The sequence below is a fragment of the Pichia kudriavzevii genome, chromosome 4 (genome assembly GCF_003054445.1).
Source record: "Pichia kudriavzevii chromosome 4, complete sequence".
In the NCBI taxonomy this organism is placed as follows: Eukaryota; Fungi; Ascomycota; class Pichiomycetes; order Pichiales; family Pichiaceae; genus Pichia; species Pichia kudriavzevii.
In genome coordinates, this window is record NC_042509.1 from 1223162 (window position 1) to 1238396 (window position 15235).

Genomic DNA, 15235 nt, shown 5'->3' on the forward strand with positions numbered 1-15235 from the left:
GAAATACTTAATGCTTCACTATAAGTAACACTATAAGTAACACTATATGTAGCACTACACAGTAAACAAAATGCAATATGAAAGCACTATGACTTGAAAAAATATAGAAGTTTGGAGAAAAATAAAAAACTGAACAATCAAGCGTAATTGAAGTTAACGTTCAAATAGCCTTCAACCTTACCTCTTAATGTAATTCTGATATCATCCTTCACACCAGCGACTTGTTCTAGTAGGATTTCGCCTTGTGCTAGCTCCTCGGTCTTTCCAAAGGCGTGATTTTCTCTCAGCTGGAAAATCATAGTTGTACTAGGGACACATTTGAAAATAGCATTTTCATGCCATTTAACTGCATCACCTTCGCATTTCATCTTCTTTGTTTTGTAAACATTCTTCTCGCTGCCATTATTTGATCTAATCATAACCTTAACGCTGTAATTAACCTTACTTAGCCGTTTAGATTCAAAATCTAGAATAGTCAGGCGCCCTGCAATGGCCGCAGAACCTTGAAATGCTGCAGTGTTGACACTAACCACATCCATCGATGTTCTTCCTTTCAGATAATTACCATTATCGATGTTACCTGGAGATGAAGGAATCCTTAGTTGGGGAGGTGTGTTGTTGACATCCCCGGCTGGGAATTCTTGTGATTTCCTTACTGATGAAGCAAAATCTTTGCTCATTCTTGAATCTTGATACTCATACGATGGTTTTTTTTTATGTGAAAATGGAGCTCTCAAATGTGGCAAATGTGGAGTAAATCCCTTCCTGGAATTTACGGTTTCTGCATCACCGTTAGAGCTAGAAGTAGATCCTCCATTTCTAATGTTGGAAACGCTCTTTAGCTTATTTAGTCCACTACCTGCCAGACCACCGACAGCATCGGTACCCATTTTACCTATTGCACCTGTGGTTGAAACTAAGTTATTCACTGATTGCAAGCCCGGTATATTTTGTCCGTCATCATTTTTCACAGAAGTCAATAAAGATATTGAGTTGGGTTTCAAATAACCTGGTTGGAAGTTCAACCTCAATTCAACTGCACCTTGCGTATTCAATTTGAAGGATTGGAAGACATCTTCGTTAGCCGGCAGGTTTTTGAGAGGGATAGTAACATTTCCTAATGGATCATTATCACCAGCTAAATCCCAATCCCACACAAATAATGTTAAAGATTGTCTAGTTTTTGATTTAATCGGCACTTTGAAAACCTCATTCCATTCAGGATTAAGAGTCTTTTTAATAGTTTTAGACTTAAATAGGTGTTTCTGGTTGATATAACCTTCAACGTATGGATCAGAATAACCATTTCTGTCAGCTGAGAGCAATCCATTTGCTCGTAGTAAACCTACCGTTAGCAAACCAGTATCTTCGACACTCTCAAAGACGTTTAATGCATCGTCAGTGATTGCAGGAACAAATTCAAAAATGATATCTAACTTATTGCCATTTAAGTCGAGCTCAACGGACTCGTCAAATCCTGATTTTAATAGCTCTAAAACATTGAATGAATCAACAGTTTCATAGATAATGTCATCCCTGTACTTTGGATTTTCCCTCTTCGTAATTCTAATATTCAAAATAGAATGTTTCAAGTCACGAATAAAACAGTCCCCTGAACAAGATGAAATTCTACCATGTCTGGAACCTCTAGTTGTAAAATCTGGATATGAATGGTCGTCGATGAAAAACTGCACAAAACAATGTTTCTCATGCAACGTGCCCGAAAGGACATTGATACCCAGAACACCACTGTTATACTTTACGACTTCATCTAATGACATGATTACCTTATTTTTATTAGCCTCCAGAATTTGTTTGGCCCCATTATCGTCATCATCAACCCATTCATAATCGTCTGGATGTTTCTTATAATCTTCCAAAAACCTGGCTTGCTCTTCTAACTCATCCAAATCTTCGGATTTTTCGCTTTCTTCTTGTTGTAACATCTGGATTTGTTTGATCTCGTTGTGAGAGAAAACTTCCATTAATGGATAAAAGTGTAATTTGAAATTAATCTTACCAGTAACTTTACCATTTCTCAATAACTCTTTAGAAATAGAGACCTCTTTATTATGGAAATCCGGATCATCAAAAAATGACCTGGTATTGAGGATCAATTGACCAATTAATCTATCTTCTTTACCCTTAGGTTCAGCATCCATACAATTTAGTCTAATTTTTTGATTTTTCGATAAAACTGAAATATAGAAATCTTCCTTGAAAACAGGGTTTAGAGTTCTGTCGATAGCTTCTGTCCTTGCCTTAACTTTACCTCCGCTTATAATCTGAATAAATGGGTTCATATTTGACAAGGAATCCATCTTATCCAAGTTCTCGCAAGAATCAATATCAATTTTGAAAATACCAATTGGTGGAGTAAATGAAACGTCATTTTCTGCATCATCATCATTCTCAGATATTGACCCCAGAGGCTTCCATAAAGCCGAAAAATTCAATTTACCCTTGCCCTTGGTGAACGGTTTCACAACTTGGTTTTGATTAACCTCATCAATATTTTCACTATTTATTAAAGTGACATCTAAAACTTTCGATTGGTATTCCGCAATAACAGTTTCGTTGAATGAAGATATGTCTTTGATCAGAATCTTCAAAACCGAAGTTGAACGATGGTAAATTAGGTCCTCAAATTGGAAATTATACTCTGGTTGATTATTACCTTTGACAATTCTGGATTTTTCAATCAGTAGATCATCAATGTAGACCTCAACAAATGTAGATAGCTTACCTATCATCGATGACGAAGTGTCTAAACCAAGCGCTGATAAAATATTCAAGTTGATGATGCCAATTTCGGAACTTTCAGCGGCTTCAGAGTTGACAATATCAATAACAGGATACCATTTCAAATCATACACAATTTTTCCGACATTTTTGTTATTTTTGGTAAGCTTTTCAACATTCATTTCCAGAACCGAGTCTTGAAGTAAATCTTGTAACTCAAACTTAGACTCACCTAGTAATTTGGAGTCTCCGTTTTTTAATACCGTGAACAATTGGAAATTTATATTTTGGTTCATGTCGTTAATTAGAATATGCTCCCATTCATTGAAAACAGGAACTGTAGTATTAGATTTGATATCGGTCTGATATTTCTTCAAACTGTTACTTGATATTGAATATTCAACATAAGGATTAATTTTCTCATTTGAAGAATACTCAACTCCTCTAATCTTAACATCTAATACCCCAATTGCAGAAGGGGGTTGTAAAATTTCAGTAGGCTTCACGTCAATTGTATTTGGGTAATACATAATTGGCGCCAAGTTGGAATTGATCAAGCTTTTAACAAATGATGATAATCCCGGAATAACTGACATAACATCAATACCCAAGGTGTTACCACCAACAGGTTTTAAAGCGTAATCAATAGATGGTGGTTCAAGAAAGCAAATTGATACAACATCAATATGTGGAAAGATATCACCTAATTTAATTTTGATCCTCATGTTACCAACAAATGACATATTCTCGACTAAAACAGGTAAAGAGGCACTCACCAATCCTTTACCTATTCTAATACCAAGAGAAATTTTTGGATCAATCTTATTTTTCAATTCATTTTGGGTCATATCACTTATATCATTTGGCGTGAAATTGAATTTCCAATCCATTTGGTATAAATCCTTACCTAGTTTAGTGAATGAACGAATGGAATCAATTTTGGGTGCCTTCGTACCTAAGGTAAACTCATCCAAGGACAACTTTATGATTGGTGGAGGTGGTTGAACATCTTTGAGGATGAGATTAGTATTAGAGATCACTAAATCAGACAATGCAGGCATGTAAATAACCCAAAACTTAGCTAAGAAACTGTTCAACCAATCCATCGATTCCAATTTCTTCTCCAAATTCTCCTTTGATTGAATTCTTTGCATATCATCTCTGATGTTAGTATTGAATCTTCTAAATTCAGTACGATAGGCTGCAAAAGTGAATAAGGAAACAAACAAAAATGATAACAATCCGAATCCGTAATATGAAAACATCCAAGAGGCAAAACAGCAGCCCACAACCAACGCCATGTTCCAATACAAATCTGCATAGTATTTCTCATATATATATGTGACCAATTTGTTGTCACTGTCATCACTTGAAAACTCGTGTAATTCCTCGGGTGTCAAATTGGAAGAGTCTTCAATAAAGGCACCAATTTTTTTCCATGGAAAAGACATCGAATAGTCTTTAGGTGCAATAAATTCATTATCGTGGATATACGACGACGTGGAAGATCCATTGGACCTCACCGATGCATTATCATCATTCACATTTAGAGTTTCTGACTCTGGTTTCCCAGCTTGTTCCTTAGCTGCAGCATTCTGCGTAGATTTCTTCAAGTCAATGTTGATGGTAGGGACGTATGAAGACATGTCCTCTACCTTGGCTGGTGTTCCTGGCTGTACCCCGGCCATTCTGTGAATTTTGATGCTACTCAATTGAAAGAAAGAGAGGTATAACGTTACACATTGTATGTATAGAAGAAAAACAGGAATCGATGCGGCGAGTTTTTTTTTTTTTTCCTCCGCTGGGGACAATCACGAAAATGTATGTAAATGTACGTGAGAGGTGATGCATTCCTCTCTGCCCTTTTTTTCATTACTGCTAACTATAGAGACGGGTGTAATTTACAGAGATAGCCAAGTGTAACACTACAGCCTGTTAGTAAGGGTCTTCTGCTTGTGAATGATAGTAAAGAGAGTCTGTTTGTCCACTGCTGGGGGGAGCATACACAGGAGTGTCTGGGTGAAATCGCCGCCCAGTCGAGAGAGAGAAGAGGAGCAGTATATGAGTTGTAGTAACAAGGAGTCTCTTGTTGACGGGTCCGAGATGTGTTTTATATTTTCTGTAATAATACCGCAAAGCTTTGTTGCCAATGAGGAGATAAATGAATGCATCAGTTGTCTATCCGAATCAAAAAAGGAGTGGAACGTAATTAAAGTTTGGAAACAAAACTCCCTAAACACCTCGAGCACTCTTTTAAGGTATTTCTCGTACAACCTGGAATTTAATAATGGAGTTAGTGTATCTAGTTCGTCCATGATAAATGCAAAACGGAGATGGAGAAAGATCGATTTCAAGTGGTCGTTATCGGGTATCACTTTTTTCAAATGCGATAGTATCTTGATCATGGAAGATTGCTTGATGTTTGACAACAATAGACCCGATAGTTTTTTGACCATATCTGAGATTTGCAACGACGTATTTTCTTGGATACTGTTCACCAATGGAAGCTTGTGGTACCGGATCTGTAGATTCTTAGATATTGATGAAAGTTGTATACAATCGGCAAATTGTGATTTTGCTATCAACAGCTTAGTCAGTGCCGGGATTTCAAGCAGTAAGACCATATCGGAGAAGTTGTATAATAAAGGTGCAATGTTTTGGGTTTGAGGTATGCTTAGTTTTTTCAAATTAACAGTTGATATTGTGCTGTGTTCTTCGATTAGTTCGACCTGTTTTCTCGTCGACTCGAGCAAAGAACTGAACTTCGCAACCGAATCATTGAAAACGTTGCATGAATTTACCAAGAGAGACAAATTAGTTTCTGTTGATAAAGTAGAGACTATTTTCCCATCTAGGATCCGTGAATCATTGGAAAGTTCAGCAATAGTTTCTGCCAACCCAACACTGCTGTCTTCAGGTGTGGCCACCGTTGTCTCGAGCAAAGACGTTGTGTTCTCTGAATTTAAGAAGGAATCTAAAAATTCTAGCGCCTTTCTATTCCATTCCTGAGAGGAAGAATGTTCCGGAAGGATGGTGTCTAACAAGAGCTGTGTCGAGGACATGCAGGACAGTGATAGATTGGTACGTAGCTCGTCGAGGTGGCGGAAAACAGACAGGTTTAGGTTAAAGTTGCACTTAGTTACATCAAATCAAATTGAAATGGTTAAAATCATGCTCGAAATTTCTCTTTGTGAAGAAAATGGCTGCTTACTCGTTTCTTAAGGTATAACAGGTATTTCTTCCTCTTCTTTTGGCAACCACGGCAAACAACATGGAAGGGCTTTTCTTTAACATTGACAATGGGTATTTGGAAGCGTTGGTGAGAGGCCACAAGAACAGCCTTCTTACTGCTTCGCAATACACCAACTTAACCCAGTGTGATACGTTGGACGATATCAAGCTTCAACTATCAGCAACTGAATACAGTGATGTTTTAAGCGATATCAACGAAACTCTAACGACCTCTGTCATTGAAAAGAAATTGAATAAGAAACTCGTTGAAGATTTCAACTATTTGAAGTCTCAGAGTAGTGGAACAATGGCTAAATTTATTGAATTCATGACATACGGTTATATGATTGACAATGTTTTATTGATTATCACGGGTACCATCCATAATAGAGACAAGGGCGAAATTTTAAGCAAATGTCACCCGTTAGGATGGTTTGATACATTGCCAGCGTTATCTATTGCTACTGATCTAACATCTTTATATGAGAGTGTCTTGATTGATACACCATTAGCCAAATATTTCCATGGATGTTTGTTAACCATCGATGACTTGGATGACTTGAACATTGAGATTGTGCGTAACATGCTCTATCGGGCATACCTGGAGGACTTTTACGATTTTTGTCTGAAGGAGCTTCCAAATCCTAGTGATGAAATTATGAGTAAGTTACTCAATTTTGAAGCTGATAAGAGAAGTATCAATATTGCCCTAAATTCCCTCGACACTGAGTTGAGCATCGACGACAAGGAGAGAATGATGCCAACCATTGGCTCGTTGGCGTCAAACGACAGTATCAGACACCAATTGATCACTAGCGACAATTTAGAGAGTCTACAATTGGCAATCAATGGTGTTGGGCTTTACAGTGATTTATTCAATAATGACGACGGTGAGGGAAGCTCTACCTTAGAGGATAAACTCTACTCCATTGAGATGTCCATGAACCGTGATGCGTTTGCACAACAGTTCACCATATCCACTGTTTATGCCTTTGTGCGTTCCCGTGAGCAAGAGATCCGGAACCTAGCATGGGTCTGTGAATGTATTGCACAGGGACAAAGAGGACGTATCAACAACTACGTTGCTGTCTATTAAAAGGATACAACTCTGACCGAAATGTAAACGACACGAGGGGGAAGACGAAAAACCAAACAAACAACCAATCAACCAACCAACCAACCAATCAACCAACCGACCAATCAATCAACCAACCAACCAATCAATCAACCAACCGACCGACCAATCAAGTACAAGTACAAGTGAAAAGTACAACTTCTATACTGATTATATAAAACCGGCTTTATAGTAATAGCTATATAGTAAAGCAGTAATTAATGCGGGTAATGTGCTACCGCGCGAGCATCATACTGAAAGTCAAATCTGTAGTTCTTGCAAGAGGATGAGAAAACTTGAGGCCAGCCATTAATTACATACACCAAAAACTACCTAAGGAATTAACAACATCTCCATTTGAACCAGTTGATACAGTACACAGCTATGGATCTCAGCAAGACTATGAACAACCTCTCGCTCTGGGAGGTCAAGTCGTATGTGCGTAAGGCGCAAAATGCTGTTCTCAATCTCTCCGAAACCGAGGCCCGTGTGAGAGAGGCAACCAACAACGAACCATGGGGGGCATCGTCTACCTTGATGGCCACCATTGCTCGTGGGACGTTCAACTACAGAGACCGTGAGGAGATTTGCAACATGTTGTTCCGCCGATTCACAGAGAAGGCTGCCAATGAGTGGCGTCAAATCTATAAAGCATTACAGCTTCTTGAGTATTTGGTCAAACATGGATCTGAGAGGTTTGTTGATGATGCCCGTGCAAACGTGGCACTTGTCTCTATGCTCAAGTCTTTCCACTACATTGATTCCAAGGGCGTTGACCAAGGCATAAATGTCAGAAACCGTGCCCGTGACGTGGCTGCACTCTTGAACGATGAAAACAGAATCCGTGCAGAGAGAAGAAAAGCCAAGGAAAACACAAAGAAGTTTGAAGGCGTCAGTAGCACCTCTGTTGGTGCTGGCAGCTACAGTGGCAGTAGTACCTATGGCGGATATGAGGGGCGTGTCTTTGGTGACGGTGGTGTCTTTGGACAGAGAACTGCTCCAGAAGGAGAAAGGGTAGCTACAAGTGCTGCTGGTAGTACTAGGACCGCCGATAGAGGAGCATCACATGCTGCCTTTGATGAATACGAGGATGATAATACCAACTTTGGTAATCAAAATACTAATAAAGCCGATGATTCAACTACTAACAATGTTGGCAATGCGAATCTTCTCGATAATGATGATGATGGTGATGGTGATGACGACGAGTTTGACGATTTCCAGAGCGCTCCAACACCTTCAGTACCAGCCAGCACTACTGTCAATACAGGTGGCAATGCTGGTAACATTGATCTGTTGGCATCGCTTGTCACTCCAGGTCAACCAGCGACACCTGCACCAACTACTACTCCTGCAATTGCATCTACACCAGCCAAACCCGTTGACTTATTCGGCTCCCTTCTAAGTGATGCTAAGGTCAGTGCACACAAGCCATATACGTCTGCAGCAGCAACCAATACTGCTAGTACCTCCAATGTTTCTAATGTTTCCATGCCAAATAACAAGAACAACAACTACAACTACAGCAATAACATCAATAACAACAATAGCACACAACGTTCAAATCCTCCTCCTCCTCCAAAAAATAACAATAACATTGTCGATCTCCTAGATTTATAATATTATCATTATATCCTGTATATGTGCCTATATATATATATATACGTATAACTACCATCAATATATTTAAAAGTATAGCAATTGGACATTCATGCCGTTTGAGGAATATTAAAGTATGCTTATTCTATCAATCCTTGTTCGGGACAACTTCCACTCTACCGATAGATGGAGGGATTCGATCGGCAATAGCCGCCAACCACATCCTCACCATCACGGATACTGTTGGGGAAAGGGATACAGGGATAAGTGGATGTCTCAAGGAATAGTTGATGAGCGTCGCCGCTCCAGCCAACAAGAACAACATTACGGACAAAGCAATAATTGTAGGAAACATCACCAAAACTGCAGTCACAGCCAGCAACCCCATTGCTAGACTTGAAATCCTACCAAGTTGCTTATACATTGAGCTCTATACGTTCTGTGTAAACCAAAGATGACGATGGTGAAAACAAGTAATGTGGGAAAGCAAATAGGGTCAATGCTTTCGAATAGCATTTGCTGAGCCTCCAGTGTTTAGAAATTGCATCTTCTCGCACCATATAACGATAATTAAGGATATTACGAACAACTGCATGGTGAAGACAAGTTTGGTTATAAATACCATGCGTATTTCTGAAACCAATGGCTCTTTCGTTCTGGATCTTTGACAGACACACGGAGTGTCTCTACCACAGAGACTTTGTTGAAAACACAGTCAACACACGAAATAGCACAGATGAAGCCAAGCTTTTGCTGGGGATGATACACTCGCTACGAAGTATCTCACATAAACTAGCACCGCCAAACAATGACAACTTGTTTGACGACTCTCTCCAGCTTGCATCCCGCAATAGGGTTCATACAGTGGAGACACGCAACTATACTGCTCATATTTTGCAATCGCTAAATGGGTTGCTATTTGTGCTGATTGTTGCAAATAATGAAAAGAAAGACAACCAGCAAGGACAGCGACAGGTGAACACATCACAAACCTTGGAGACATTGAAGGCATTTTACAGGGATGTGTGGACTGTTTCAATTCCACAGAATGGGATGGCTCGTGTCTCCAAGAACGAAAGTATAGTGATCAATGACACGCGGTTCACAGACAATGTTGATAAGCTATTAAGAGATTTATAATGAAATAATGTACAAGGTATACTGTATGTGGTCTATATAGAATTTGAGGGCGTCAATTGTTTTTCTCTCTGTCCGCCTTTAGCATCTTTGCCTTCATGCGGGACGCAAAGAACATGATACATAGAGGCATCAATAAATTGTTTGCAGCAATCCATGCAATTAGAATACCGAAATATCTACCCATATGTCTATGCGATGTATCGTACAAACATATTTTCATCAATTCATAGCCATTTTTTATTGGCATTGCATAGGTGAACCTGAAAAACTCTGGGCAGAGGGGGATTGGTGCAAATGTAGCAGAAATGTTGATCATCACAAAGAATAACATCCAGAATCCAATCAAGGGAGCATGAATTGGCGTTAGTATTAGTGCCACGTTATGGTTGGCACCACCAACTGCAGACATTGTCAAGAAGGATATCATCCAAAACACACCGAATCCACCACTCCAAGTTCCGTTCATTTTTATTTGAAAGGCACTGTTTAGGCATGTAAAGGCTAGGGAAATAAACAAAAATATTAACTGCGAGTTAAACAACTGAAACACAATATACTGCATTGGCCTGATTTTTTTGGCAACCATTCCATTGATGCCGGTCATCCACATAAATTGGAAAAAAGTTATAATAATCATATAAATCAACCCCACCTGTAATGGACCAATCGCAACTGACTGGATGGGTCTCCCGTCGATGTAGGTGATAACGGGAACCTCGGTCAATATATTGGTATATCTCAAACTATTGAATTGTTCATTGCTTAGGTTGGTGATGATCTGAGGATATGTGACTTGTTGTAACTGTCTCTGGAAATAGCTCTCAAACCTATATAATATTGGCTCCACCACGCCTTGTAAAGTGGTTGGGTCCTTTGCCGTTTCATAGTACGACTGCACCATGTTCTCAGTAGAGACATTCTTGCCATTGTTGAAGGCAGATACAATGTCACTGGATACGTTGTTACTTGTCACATAAATGGCCCCCCAGTATTCTTGGTCATGGACCAACTGCACGTATTCCTCGGTGGTTAGACCAGACCTTACCTGCCATGTGGGACTATTGGGCACCTGTTTGGACGCATTCACCAAAGCCTGTGAGATGGGAGCATTGGGGTCATCTTCCACTCCAATTAAGATGTTCAAATTCACCGTTCGTGTCTCTCTCTTGTACATTGACCCCCAGTAAATGGACCATACACTTAAAATAAACACCCAGAATATGAGAATAACAACAACCTGTTTTTTCAAAACCTGCAACCTGAATGTGTGCAACTCAGGACTGAATATAGAATATTTCGGAGGAGGTGGTGGTAAGAACTTACCTTCCTCCAGTGCCTTACTTTCTTCGTAGGCACGGACAGATGCTTCCCCCGTCTCAACAGCCTCCGGATTGTATTCGGAGACTGTTCTCATTAAGGAGGACTCTTCTCCTTTATCTCCGTTCTCAGGTTCTCCTTGTTTCCCCATGTACATTTCGACATTGTTCTCCGAACTATCGGAGCTAGAATTCTCTATATTGGTTGGATCGTAGCCCATAGTCGGTGTTTCTTGTTAGGAATAACCTATCTTTTCTTCTCTTGTCTTCACAGTACTAATCCCTAAGACTGTACTTACACTGGGAATGGGAATGGGAATGGAAATGGAAATGACAATGACAATTGCTTACTTATTCCTCTTTGCAGATATAGCCAGAGTTATATACGCAACACATATTTTAGTTCCATGTACATGCATTAGTAATGAATAATACAAGTGATTAGCACGCTCTACGCGGCACTATTTTTCCATCCCTATATCTACATGCCCGTAATACAAGCTGCAACTAAAAGCCACTCTCTATAACATTAAACACCGCCATACAATGTCGTAATTATCGCCGCGGATATAAAGAAAGGGAGAAAAGAAACACATTGGCCATTCTTTACAGTTTGGTGCAACTGACAAATAGCAAATGGGTGCTCTCTCCCCCTCCTACTTACAACAGCACCAACTGTGTGCCATATTTATAAACACAAATTCTGTGTTGCTGACAGACAGCAGAGAGCAATATCACCCCACTTCACCGACAACATTACTTGTCTTTCAACATAGAAGTACAGTATTAGTCTGCGGAAATGCAACAACGGTCTGTATGCCATAAAAGAGCAATACACCGTTAGTGTACAATTGGAATTCGGACATAAAATTAGTCTCCTCGCTAATTCCATGGATTTGTTCATAATTGGAACAAACTTTATAAATGGAAAGACGAAAAGGGAAATAGTACAAAAAAAAAAAAAAAAAAGGCGCCAATCATTTTTCTAACTTTTTCTTTTTGACTGTTATCCGAATTTTGTTTTTTTCTAGTTTTTTTTTTTCTAGTGACAAAATACTCTGTGTTTTTCCTCAATGGCTGCGGTCCATCTATGAAATTAATGTCAATAATTATATAAAGACCAAATTAACTCCGGTCACATTAGCTTTCATAGTTGAAGAAGGACATCTTCATGTATAGTTCCATGCTGCTCCGCTCGTCTACACGTGTAGCGTCCAAGCCGTCCGACAAGGGCACTGCCGATTCTCTAGAGTCCGATTTGGAATACGGGAAGGAGTTGGATCAGGAGATGGAGGTGGAGGTGGAGTCGGAATACGCCAATAATGAGAACGAGGAAGAAGAAGAGGAAGAGGATGGAGAAGAGGAGGAGAACGAAAATGGAACAGATAGTCGAGTCCATACGGATGCTGACCCTGATCAAGATGCTGATCCTGATAATGATCGGTCGATGGATATAGAGAGTGAGAATGAGAGAAAGAGAAGACAGACTGCTTGTAAGAGGTGCCACTCGCACAAGGTCAAGTGTGATCCTGTTGATCCAACGGTTGAGTTTGGTCCATGTAAGAGGTGTGTGAAGAAAAACGTGCCTTGTGAGTACAACAAGGTACTCAAAAGAAGTCGCAAGAATGTTCCATTGACGAAAACTGCAAAGTTGAAATTAAAGAATAGGGAGATTGAGATGCTTAAACTGAAATTGTCGGAGAAGGACAAGCTTATCAGAAGTTTGAGGGGGTTTACAGATAGTGAGAAAACCGAATTTCTGTCCATTATTCCAAAGGAGGAGAAATTGAAGATTTATTTGAATGAAATCGACATTTTAGGAAATCTTGCTCCTAATCAAGGCCAAGATCCAAGTATAACTGAAAGTTTCATCAATGCTTCCGAGAGTAGGGTCCATCTCGCAGAAGCATCTAAACCAAACCTCGATTTTATCTCTTCAGGAATCCTCACAATTGATCAGGCAGAATATTTGCTGGATATTTTCAAATCTAAATTCTATCCAAAATTCCCCTTTATTGAACTACCAGAAAATCTGGACGTTAATTATCTTAGGATAAATGAACCATTGTTACTAATCATCTTGGTTTATATACCTATATCCATTGAAGATAACAATTCGACCATCTCTTTAGAATCGCAAATTCAACTTGAAAATATAATTTCACAAACAATTGCAGCTGAAACTCTCTCCATTGGTAATAAAAACTTTCAATTGCTAAAAAATATCCTATTGTATGTTCTATGGTACACTCCCCCAGAGCTTTTCCATAACCGGAGGTACCACATGTTTTCGGCTTTGTGCGTCTCCATGGCAAACGACTTGGGTATTAATGGTAAGCCCTATTACTTTTATAATAAAGATGATGGATCCGTGAAAAAGGCATTGTTTTCAAATAACTTTAAAAGACTGGAATTGAATGCCCTAATGTTGGCTGTTTACGTGAACTATATGTCAATCTCTTTGTTTTTAAAGAGATTTGTCTATTTACAATGGTCAGGTTTTATGGAACAATCCTGTAATTCTCTTGAGGAAAGTGATTTTAGGGGCTACAAAAGGTTATCTATATTTGCGCAGTCAAACCATTTGATGGAAATTATCCATTCGCACTTCCATTTATACTCTGACCAAATTACCGTCCTACAATTATCAAATAAACAGACAAAATTACAATACGCCGAATTTAGGGAGAGGATCAATCTATTGAAACAAAAGATTCACTCTTTTGAAGATGAAGATTCCTCTCACTATAATTTGCTTGTATCTTATGTGTATTCAGTGGAAGCGTATCTTTATGAACCGTCATTGCAAACTTTCATAAAATCGTCAGAATCCCTGTTGACCGAGTATAAAGATATCTTCTTCTCGGTCTTGAATCTAATTTGCCAATCTTGTGTTTTATCATTGAAACATTTTTGTCAATTAACAATAGAAGAAATGGCAATAAACCCATTATTTCATACCTCGAGAATTGTCTATACGTCAGGTATGTTACTACGAATCAGATACCTAAGTTTGACATTACCTAAAACTTTGAAGGCGTCGATATTAACGGATGAATGCTATGAGACAATCAAAACATTACTTGACAAAATAACACAATGTACCATGAACTACCCTAAAAATCATTTCATCAAAAAAATAAGGATCGTTTTGGGCATGTTTATTCACACGTGTTTGAATCAATGGCATTCCTCATATAAGTTTCTTTGCAATGAAATCAAAAGGAAAAATCCAAACTTTGTCGATCCAGTAAATCTGGAAAGAAAATCAATGACAGATTCAGCTGATCAACTCGGAAACAAGCACACAAACAATAACTCTCTGCACTATGTTGAGAACGGTAATTCATTGCCAACAGGCACACCACCCAATTATAACCCCAACTATACTTCGGATTTACATACTAAACTACTGAATCCAGTCGAATCAAATTCTCAGTTCAGAAACTCTAAACTGGGGAAAACATTACCTGTCCCTTATAGGTCAGATACGTCCCTCACAATGCCACCGATATTGCCAGTACCTCTGAATCATCCAAATACATTCAGTACAAACTCATCAATGCCCTTTAGCTCAAGATCATCTATCATCAATCATGATATCGACACAAACTTCACTCACCAACAATTGGGAAATGCAAATAATAACGAAAATGCTAATGACAATATCAATGATAACAATAGAGAAGATAATAATAATGGAAATCATGGTGAATCTACATTCCCAGGCTCTTTAAACGAAATGGAACTACAGTACATGGCATTTAACGACGAATTCTGGAGTGATTTATTTTTCGGTGATGGCACTAACCTCCCCGACCCTATAATGGATGATGCAGGTTACACTTTCGGTGTGAATCATCCCCAATAATATATGTAACCTAATCAATATATAACCTCTTAATTATACCCCTTTTGTTATGACATGATATAATATGATATGATATTCTGTACACTATCTGCCAAATTACTATAAATGACGACGCTCACTTGTTTGTGTGTGGTGCGCGGGGTGAATCTTCTCTCACCCCGCGCACCTCTTCTATTTGTCTTGTGTTTGCGTATGTGCCGGTTCCCCCTGCAACCGTCTCGC

At 39.0% G+C, this 15235-nt stretch overlaps 7 protein-coding genes across 7 annotated transcripts; 4 read left to right on the top strand and 3 right to left on the bottom strand.

The window, feature by feature from the left end:
* Positions 1-137: 137 nt before the first annotated feature.
* On the bottom strand, positions 138-4430 carry C5L36_0D05860 (uncharacterized protein; the record flags this gene model as incomplete). Its single annotated transcript, XM_029467476.1, has 1 exon — positions 138-4430. One exon carries the CDS (start codon positions 4428-4430, stop codon positions 138-140), a length of 4293 nt encoding a protein of 1430 aa, XP_029323336.1.
* A 237-nt stretch (positions 4431-4667) lies between these two features.
* C5L36_0D05870 (uncharacterized protein) lies at positions 4668-5804 on the bottom strand (the record flags this gene model as incomplete). The annotated part of the gene is made up of 1 exon (XM_029467477.1): positions 4668-5804. The coding sequence occupies one exon, from the start codon at positions 5802-5804 to the stop codon at positions 4668-4670; it is 1137 nt and encodes a 378-aa protein (XP_029323337.1).
* A 209-nt stretch (positions 5805-6013) lies between these two features.
* Positions 6014-7069, top strand: C5L36_0D05880 (uncharacterized protein; the record flags this gene model as incomplete). Its single annotated transcript, XM_029467478.1, has 1 exon — positions 6014-7069. One exon carries the CDS (start codon positions 6014-6016, stop codon positions 7067-7069), a length of 1056 nt encoding a protein of 351 aa, XP_029323338.1.
* Positions 7070-7471: 402 nt separating this feature from the next.
* C5L36_0D05890 (uncharacterized protein) lies at positions 7472-8707 on the top strand (the record flags this gene model as incomplete). The annotated part of the gene is made up of 1 exon (XM_029467479.1): positions 7472-8707. One exon carries the CDS (start codon positions 7472-7474, stop codon positions 8705-8707), a length of 1236 nt encoding a protein of 411 aa, XP_029323339.1.
* A 621-nt stretch (positions 8708-9328) lies between these two features.
* On the top strand, positions 9329-9826 carry C5L36_0D05900 (uncharacterized protein; the record flags this gene model as incomplete). The annotated part of the gene is made up of 1 exon (XM_029467480.1): positions 9329-9826. One exon carries the CDS (start codon positions 9329-9331, stop codon positions 9824-9826), a length of 498 nt encoding a protein of 165 aa, XP_029323340.1.
* Positions 9827-9878: 52 nt separating this feature from the next.
* On the bottom strand, positions 9879-11363 carry C5L36_0D05910 (uncharacterized protein; the record flags this gene model as incomplete). Its single annotated transcript, XM_029467481.1, has 1 exon — positions 9879-11363. The coding sequence occupies one exon, from the start codon at positions 11361-11363 to the stop codon at positions 9879-9881; it is 1485 nt and encodes a 494-aa protein (XP_029323341.1).
* Positions 11364-12313: 950 nt separating this feature from the next.
* C5L36_0D05920 (uncharacterized protein) lies at positions 12314-15013 on the top strand (the record flags this gene model as incomplete). Its single annotated transcript, XM_029467482.1, has 1 exon — positions 12314-15013. The coding sequence occupies one exon, from the start codon at positions 12314-12316 to the stop codon at positions 15011-15013; it is 2700 nt and encodes an 899-aa protein (XP_029323342.1).
* Between the last annotated feature and the right edge of the window lie 222 nt (positions 15014-15235).